The following is a 9,002-nucleotide window of genomic DNA, read 5'->3' as shown; positions in this document are numbered from 1 at the left end:
TGCATCGCGTTGGGGTTGGATCGGCAAAGCCCGATGTGGTTGGGCTGAGCCCATCAGTGGTCGGTTTTATTTCACTCGCGATGTAATTAACCTGGGCCTGCTGGAACGAACCGATGCGTTGAATTTAAATACTAATAATTAAATCTTTCATGCGTGCTTCGCTAATGCCTCCTTAACGACGTCGACAACAAAGGCAATTTTTGCAAGCAATCCACCTCAGTGGAAAGACAAGCTAGAGACATACATGAGTACCATGGAACAATTCCTACAATATAAAGGTGGGCGAAGTAGCTAGAGACATTTAAGCCATTAGCAAGTATAGTACTTGTTGTAAAAGGTGATAATATTCATCCCAACCTTTTTTATTATCCGTCTCAAGACATTGTAAAAGGGAAGTAAATTAAGATATCGAACGACCTCTTAAGTGAACTAACGACCTCCTAAGGAGGAAGAACTAATTCTCCAATGACATACACACGTGGATGGAACGGAGCCAAGGAGTGACCCCTCCTTCCTTAATTTTTTAGTATATTATAAATTTACTTAATTTTTTAGTATAAGAGGAGTAAAGGTATATAAATGGAAGGTGAATAGGGGCAATGACAAGAGCACCCCTTCTCGATGTAAACGCACATCTTTCATCTCCATAATAATATGAAATTTCTGACTTCTTTCAACCCATAGGGATTCGAATCTTACTCTATTATTATAAATTTACTATTTAAGTGTCAATATACATGTGTCTAAATATAACTAATTATCTTTCATGAAGTATCATATTTAAGTATCTATCTAAGGTATATGATATCATACACATGTGTTTGTACTTTCATAATTATCGTTTTCACAATCCAAGGATCACCATTAAACATACAACCATACAAATATGACTGGACCTTTTGCATGTCATAAGTCACAAATGACATGACAAGGTAAGATGTCGAGTCCACCTCCACCTACTAGTGTCATCGTGATGCCTCCAGATTTCTCGCATAGTATCCATCTAATCACTAGTCAGAGTTAATTTACTGACGCATAGTCCATCTCCCTCTGCTAATGTCATCGTGATGACTTCGAACATATTATATAAGCAACCATCCAATCATACGTTAGTGTTAATCCATCGGAGCATAGTCATCTCCACATTGCATCCCTATACCTGTCCCCTTCAACTTGATGAACTATTGTGTCTCCTCTAATTTCCTAAAATGTGTCATGTCTATCCTTCTTTGCATGTATCACAATATGGCCTCCAGATGGCCAACACTCTCTCTGATATGCAATCTCTAATGGTGTCATGGAAGTGGTTCTAGACTCCTCCTGTGGTGCTTGTAGACTCCCTTTGAACTCCTAACAATACTGATCCACCAGTGCATAGTTTCATATATCCAGCAGTCTCTCTTTGATCTCCGCTCATCACAATATGATCGTCATCCAACCTACCACCATATCACAATCTCATCTCCAACTTGATTCTACCCTCTAATCCTCATTTACAAATGTCTAATCAACTTTTTTCTTGCTAACAAAATGTATACCATAGAAAGTACACAGTATGTGGAGGATCTAAATGCATGATATAACTTGAGATAGCTCCTCATATCCAATGATGTAATTAACTTGAGTGACCATCTAAGGTCCTATTTATTAAAAAATTAGACATGTACTGAGCAAGGCTATCTACTATGTCAAACTGTTAAAATTGTATATCCATAAGGTTTTATATGTATGACATCCTTGTCAGGCCATACGGTATAAAGACTATAAAAAGATTATGTTTTTTTAGTTTGCACCAGGTATTTAACTCTTCAAGCCAATTAATTTCGAAGGTGACCGTCCGGTGTCATAAAAATTTTTCATTGGCCACTAGAGTAAATCAAAAAGTACTCACAATGAGCGCCTTAGCAATCCAACGTTCCTAGATCAACCGTACATTGAGGGAAATTCACTGGACATCGTAGTTGAGATTTGATTCTTAGATATATGAGAAATTGCAAAGGTGCCCTATCACCGCATTATAACCCCGAGGGTAAAGACTAAGTGATTGAACTAAGGTGGGAGGGAGTAAATAACCAATGGCCTACAAATACAAATATTTTTCTGTTGCAATTAATGCAAGAACAAATAAAATTTGCTAGTTCACATTAATTAGGTGTTTGTGTTGTTGGTTCAAATGGTAAAGATCGCGAGGTGAATGTGAGCACCAGAGGGAGGGGGGTGAAAGCATGTCTACAAATAAAAAATATTTATTCTTTTATTGCGATCTCAACGCGGTCATAAAACAAATGAGCAACAAAAAATATATATAAATAAAACACACATTACATATTTATTAATAAAAATACATATACATATATATATAATATTATAAAGATTTATCATTTTATTTAGAATAAATTTAATAATTTGAATAATAATAATAATAATTTGATTAATAATAATAATAAGGTAATAATATGTAAAATATATAAATATAATTTATTTAAGGATTTAAAATAGATTTTATAAAATATATAAAATTTGATAAATTCCTTCGCCGCCGCCACAGCCGATTTGCATGATTTTGATTTTTAGCCGATTCGGTTCAATCGGATTAAACAAAGCCGAACCAGTTCGGTTCAGTAAGGGAAAATGGAGATTAGGTTCCATGCTACAATGCAAACTACTCCGTCTCCCCCTTTCTGCCTGCCAAGAACTGGCGCCTCTGGCTCTTTCGTGTTCTGCTGAAACCTCCTCTTCTTCCCTCGTTCCCGATCAGGCTCTTCTTTCAGCAGACCTATTGTAAGCGCCTGTCTACCTCATCAGTAGTTCTCATCGCGTTTGACACGTGAAATTCCTCCTTTCAAGGAGTTGCAGCGGCATTCATTTTTTTTCTCGAACAGGTTGGGTTTTACTCATATTAGGGTTGTGTTCCATGCTCTTTGGGCTAGAACATTTTGCTAAAATGGCGGTGGGATGTTGAGCGCCAATTTTCCTTGTCGTTTGCAGTGAGCCTTTCGCGTCGAAGGGTTGCGGAGGAAGTGTTAGGTTTCTCCTGAAGCAAACAGATCGTTTATTGGTAAAACACTACTAAAGGTGGGATTTTTCTTGATTGAATTCCTATTGAATCCCTGTGTGTATGTTTTAGTCATTATGTACTACTCCAAATCATGAATCGTGTTCTGCTGTGCTGTGTAAAATACAGATAATTGTGGTTGATATCTCGATTCCTTTGCTGGTGACTTTACACTTTAGTTGATGAATAAGTGCAAATGTTTGTAATAATAATCTGGGGCATGGAGTTGTGGAGATTTGATTATAGAATAGTGGTTCCAAAGTTGTCTTAAATTATATGTGGTTGGGTTTAATCGGCCTTTCCTTTTCCTCTTTATGAATTCAATAATACCTTATTGATATCTCCACTAATTGTGTTACATTGTTCTTCATATACCCATCATTTTGTTGATAAGAGGTATCTTGTTCCTAGTGTACTAACTTCTGTCCTTGACCGATTCACTCTTCTAATGGTTGAATGATGATAATGTAGTTCAAACTCTCAAGTGATTTGTGCTTCAATCTAGCGATGACCTGACTAGCATAATGAATATTTGAGATGGGTTTCTATCTCTGATTTGTTGTATTGGGTAGTCTCTGCATAGAATTGTAATCACAGACTTCTAAGCTGTGTGGTATTGGCCCGTTTATAGTCGGTTCTTGATGTTCTGGCAGTTAATTTAAATTAATTGATATAATGCAAGGTGGGTTGAAATTGATGTGGCTGACAAGTTGGATCTTCTTTTAATGTGCTTCGCTGTATTAGGTGTTATGCCATCATCGATCAAAGGGATGGTGTGGATGCATAAGGACTGAATCGTGGTTCAATGAATAATGCGTGGAATGCAGACTCTTTATTTAAAGTAGTGGTATTATATGTAGGATTGGAGGAGTGGATGAGTGTGACTCCTGCATCGTGATTATAGGAATTAATGTAGTTGGTTAACTAAGTGGGGAGGGGTGATCGTGAAATACATACCATGATTAATCTAGTTGGATTACAATTGTCATCTAATGAACTGAGTGGGTGTCTCCATGATCTTTGTAGTTAGTTAATGTCAAAAGCGGTGGTTGTTAATAGTTGTGAATCAATATTATTTTAGGGTTTGGTCTCAATATACTACCTCTTGCAAAGAAATTGATTTTTCTTGTTCTAATTCGGCCTTGTCTTCTTCTACTAGAATTGTAGTAATTTACCTTCATTGCTTGCATCTTATTGATTCTAGATGATTTGCATACATGTTGAACCACATGATTTTTATGCCTAGAGGTACGTAGAGATAACACCTGGTTGTACCTGTTGTCTTATTATGTTGGTAGTTGTATTTGTAGTTCTTGTTGTGCAATTTGTTGTGCTGCATAAGTTGTTTTCACTATGTTGAGCATCATGTTGTATTTCGTCAATGATAATAGCTATGCTAAATGTAGATAAAGATAGTGATCTTGTTAAATCTTCCTATTTAATAGTGGTAAGAGATGCAAGTATATATACTAGAGAATAAATAGTTGAATGGATGAAAATTAGTAATTGTGACATGTGATCTACGTTTAAGATACATGTGGATTTCAAGTGGGGCTCCAAACCATTTGCACCTAATCGGAGCTTTGGCCAATACGTATTTAATAGGTGTTTCAACCTTCTATCGTGGAGCACTTGGCCCATGTATTTGCAGATAGGTTCTTAATTATTTGACATGATGATAGCACATTGTTGATAATAGTGGATAGTGTTTTAAACATTGCAGTGATTGATTTCATATAGTTCTGCAATATATTGATTTATAGTTTTAAGTTGCTCTGGCAATAACATTATCATATAGTCATGTTAATAATTATTTATTGCATCAAATTTTATATTTTTGATCCACTATTTTGTCGTCTTTCGTCATTTAGGTTGCCCATTTGTGCTTACTTTTCTGGGGTTTCCTCGTATTTCAGGTTGAGTATTCAGTTGGAGAGGTATATATTCGTGGATGGTTGTGTTTCCTCGACAAGGTATGTGGTTTAGTTCAGTTGTTGCTTTGATATTATTTAGATCACTCATACCTAGTGAAGTTTGTTTTTTGGTGGATCGACCCTAGATGAGATGTGGCATTTGACCATAAGATTAAAATTAAAAGAAGGTATAGAACACAAATTTGAATAATGTTTTTAGTGGAGAGAATTCTTTACTTTCTTTGTAAAAGAGTGATTCAAGCATTCATCAATCTTGTAGACTGGATTAGTGAGCTAGGCCAATGGTTAGATGCCCATAAGCTAAGGAAAACAATGCTTCTAATAGTGCATTTGGATCGCAGAATAGAAAAATAAGAATAACATAGTCATTCTTAGGGAATATAATAAACAAAAAAAAAATAAGGAATAAGTATTCCTTTATTTGATTCTTATTGTGCAAGAAATAAGTTTTTTAAATAAACAAATATCTTCATATATAAAAGAAATTGGCATATATTACTTAATCTATTTCAATCATCCTAATCAACCTACTAGATCCCAACTGGCCTGATCAGATCAACTAGACCAACCAATCCAATTGGATCGATTAAACCAATAGCACCTACTGGCCAGATTGGATCTAATGGTCTGTCCAACCACCCAACTCATCTGGACTGCTCGACCCATTTGGATTGTCTGTACAGCCCGTCTAAACCATTCGGACTGTTTGGTCCATCTCGCTCGAACAACCAACTCAATTGGTCAGATCGAAGCAATCGAATGTGTTAAAAGAACTATGAAATAGACAAGGAAGAGATTTCTTATGCAGCAAGGAAGAATTTGAAAAAGATATTCTAGAAATAGGTATTACATGGTCATTTTTGGTACTAAGCATAGAAGAAATAGTTATTTCTTAGGAATTCCCAGTGAATAGCATAGTAATTTCGCTGAGCCAAATGAACCATAAGTAAAAGATGCATTATCAAAATCCATTGAAAGAGAATATAGAAATGAGTAAAATTACAAAAATAAGTAGGAGCTCTTATTTTATAGATCTGAGTCTTTGATGGGACTCTTATTTTCCCCAGAAAATGTCTCTATTTTAAGATGTTGGTGGGCTGTTATGCATACAATAGAACCACAATTCAATTTCAAAGATCTCAGTGACAAGTTAAAGTAAATTAATTCAAATTTGCTAATATCTGAGTTGCCTGAAAGTTTGGCATCTACTACTGCACCTATCCGTGTAGGCAGTTGCTTCACACTTCATCAGACCTAATGCTGGCTTGCAAGAAAACCTTAGCATTGCTTTCAAGGAATTTATTCTTATTGATACCAGTTTTATTGAATATGTGGAAGGAGTTGCACCTGATTCCTACTATATAATCTGATTTTAGAATTTGTCAAAGGAAAGAGATTGTGAAGTTATTCCTTTGCAAACTTGTACTCAATTGCATGTTCCTTCGCAATGAACTAACATTTCCTGCAAAGTATCTTTTGGACTTCTTTAAATGTGTCATCATGTGGTTCTTTCTGCTTCATCTGCAGTGCATGTCGCCCTCCAGCCAAACCCAATCGCCCGCTTCCATAGACAGGTCATTTCTTTGATGACTAGTCCATGCTATGCACATGCTAAATTTCTTCCATCCAAAAGAAATTATGAAGGATACATTCCAACAACTTGCACTGCATCCTCATTGCTTTTATCCCAACAATCTTCACCAGTGACCCATAAAATCTCCTTGGGCTTGGGAGTCTCAGCCCAGTTCACTTATGATGCACCCCAACGATCAGAGGAATGGTTCACTCTCCGCAGAGAGAAGCTAACTACAAGTGCCTTCAGCACTGCTTTGGGGTTCTGGAAGGGCAATCGTCGGTTGGAACTGTGGTATCAGAAGGTTTTTGCATCAGAAGTCGATACGATCGAGGCATCTGCTAAGGCTGCAATGGACTGGGGTGTGTCTAACGAGCCTACTGCTATAAAGCAGTACAAGAGTATTACCGAAAGAGATGTTAGCTTCTTAGGCTTTGCAGTTCATACCGAGGCTACACTTGATTGGCTTGGAGCATCTCCTGATGGGCTTCTTGGTTTGTACCCAGATGGTGGGATTTTGGAGGTGAAATGTCCCTACAATAGAGGCAAGCCTGAGCTTGCATTGCCATGGAAAATCATGCCACACTACTACATGCCTCAGGTGCAGGGTCAGATGGAGGTCATGGATCGTGAATGGGTCGATCTCTATTGTTGGACACCCAACGGCAGCAGTCTATTTCGTGTATATCGGGATCGTGCATATTGGAAGCTGATGCATAAAATTCTTTATGAGTTCTGGTGGGGCAATGTGGTGCCGGCTAGACAAGCATTGTCTATGGGAAGAGAAGTAGATGCCAGACTTTACGAACCTACGCCAAAGCATCAGCTGACGAATCTGGTGGTTAGCGAAAGCAGGAAACTGGCTGCAGAGGCGAGGCTCTTGTGCAAAGACATTGGAGGTCGTGTGGAGTTCTTCAGATGATGTGCTCACTCTGGAAGCCCAAAACTGCATTTACGGATCACAAAATATGTTCACAACTCAATCTCTCGCACTGCCTTCTTATCATTATATTGCAATGGCTGTGTTGATGATGTGCAAAAAGCAAGCAGTAATATCATCTCTCACAAAAGAATAGCAATTTCTGTATTGTTAACTTGAATGTTTAAGCTCGTAAGCATGGTAGGCATGCACGTTACATCTTTCTCAATTATTTTTGTTTAATTATATCTTCACGGGCTGCAAAAAAAAATGGAATATTTTGAACCATACAAGAAGCCAACAACTATTTCCTACTGGCGTGTCCTTGTTGTCTTGTGTGTAAGGTTTTTCTGCAAATTCCAAATTTGAGAATGCGCAAAAGGCGCATCAAAGTTTCTTTTTTTTTTTCAAAAGACATTTGATTTCTGTTTACACTTATTGATTTGTTCTTTCTCTTTCCTCTTTTGTATATGTAGGTAATATTTAATATTTTTTTTCTTTTCTCTTATATTTTCATACAATACCATTGTTTTTTCTTCTTAAATTAAATTAAATTTTTAATTTTAAAATTTTAATTAAAAAAATTAAAAATATAAAATAAAATTAATAAAATATTTAAAATATTTTGTCTAAATTTTTATATCTTCTTATTTTTTAATATCTAATTATAAAAAATAAAAATAATAAAATTGATTTTATTAATAAAAATAATAAAAATTTATTTTGGTATTGATTTTCATAAATCAACATCATAATTTAAATATCAACATCATTATGACGTTGATTTTTTAAAATTAATATTATAATATTTTAAAATTTTTAAATTGTTTCAAACATGGTTTAAAAGAATGAGGATTTATTTAAACTTAAGTTCATCTAATAAATTCATAAAAATTGAAATGGATTTAATCGAAACTTTTTAATGAATTTTGATCAAAATTCAATAGACTTAAATGACAAGGATTTTTGAATTTTTGTAATAAGATGAAAGTGTTGAATATGTATAAGGTAGATATTATTAGAAATCTTGATTTTGAATCTCTTATACGAAGTTATAGGTCGTATCAATTGACACAAAATTTAAAATTTTCTAAACCTTTTGAGGAATATTAAGAATCTTTTACAATGATAACGGAGAATAGCCTTAGATTTCACATTATAAAAATTTATCGGAGTTGGAATGAGTTCGATCATATCTCTCTAGGTTATCGATGAATTTTGATCGAAACTTATTAACATGATTTAGATTTTTAAAATTGTATAATGAGATGAAAATATGATCGAAAATCTACCAGAATTAAAATGAACCCGATCAAATCTCTCTATATACACAACGAATTTTGATCGAAATTTATTGATAGACATAGAAGATTTACAATGAGATGAAAATAAAAAATGCCTAGAAAGTAGATATGGTGAAAAATAAGACGAATGGGAGAGAAAGTCATCAAGTATAAGAGGCGTAAAATAAGAATCAAGGGTGTCTTTAAAAGAACAAAATTTTAATGCATCTTTTGAGTA

At 35.1% G+C, this 9,002-nt stretch overlaps 1 protein-coding gene across 1 annotated transcript; it reads left to right on the top strand.

The window, feature by feature from the left end:
* Positions 1 to 2,656: 2,656 nt before the first annotated feature.
* Positions 2,657 to 7,795, top strand: LOC141840694 (uncharacterized). Its single transcript, XM_074728749.1, has 4 exons — positions 2,657 to 2,882; positions 2,989 to 3,075; positions 4,972 to 5,028; positions 6,517 to 7,795. Exons 3-4 carry the CDS (start codon positions 5,007 to 5,009, stop codon positions 7,482 to 7,484), a joined length of 990 nt encoding a protein of 329 aa, XP_074584850.1. The 5' UTR covers positions 2,657 to 2,882; positions 2,989 to 3,075; positions 4,972 to 5,006; the 3' UTR covers positions 7,485 to 7,795.
* Positions 7,796 to 9,002: the final 1,207 nt, after the last annotated feature.

The sequence above is a fragment of the Curcuma longa genome, chromosome 11, assembly GCF_044706935.1.
Source record: "Curcuma longa cultivar G26 ecotype Majalengka, Jawa Barat chromosome 11, ITB_CL_G26_1.1, whole genome shotgun sequence".
NCBI lineage: Eukaryota > Viridiplantae > Streptophyta > Magnoliopsida > Zingiberales > Zingiberaceae > Curcuma > Curcuma longa.
This window is presented reverse-complemented; position numbering and strand designations above follow the sequence as displayed.

What these genes read in the sequence shown, in the direction of transcription:
- LOC141840694 (XM_074728749.1), top strand. Translation starts at nt 5,007, where the DNA reads ATGGTTGTGTTTCCTCGACAAG. An exon ending in GGTTGTGTTTCCTCGACAAG is followed by an intron (nt 5,029 to 6,516) that starts GTATGTGGTTTA and finishes CTTCATCTGCAG; the next exon opens with TGCATGTCGCCCTCCAGCCA.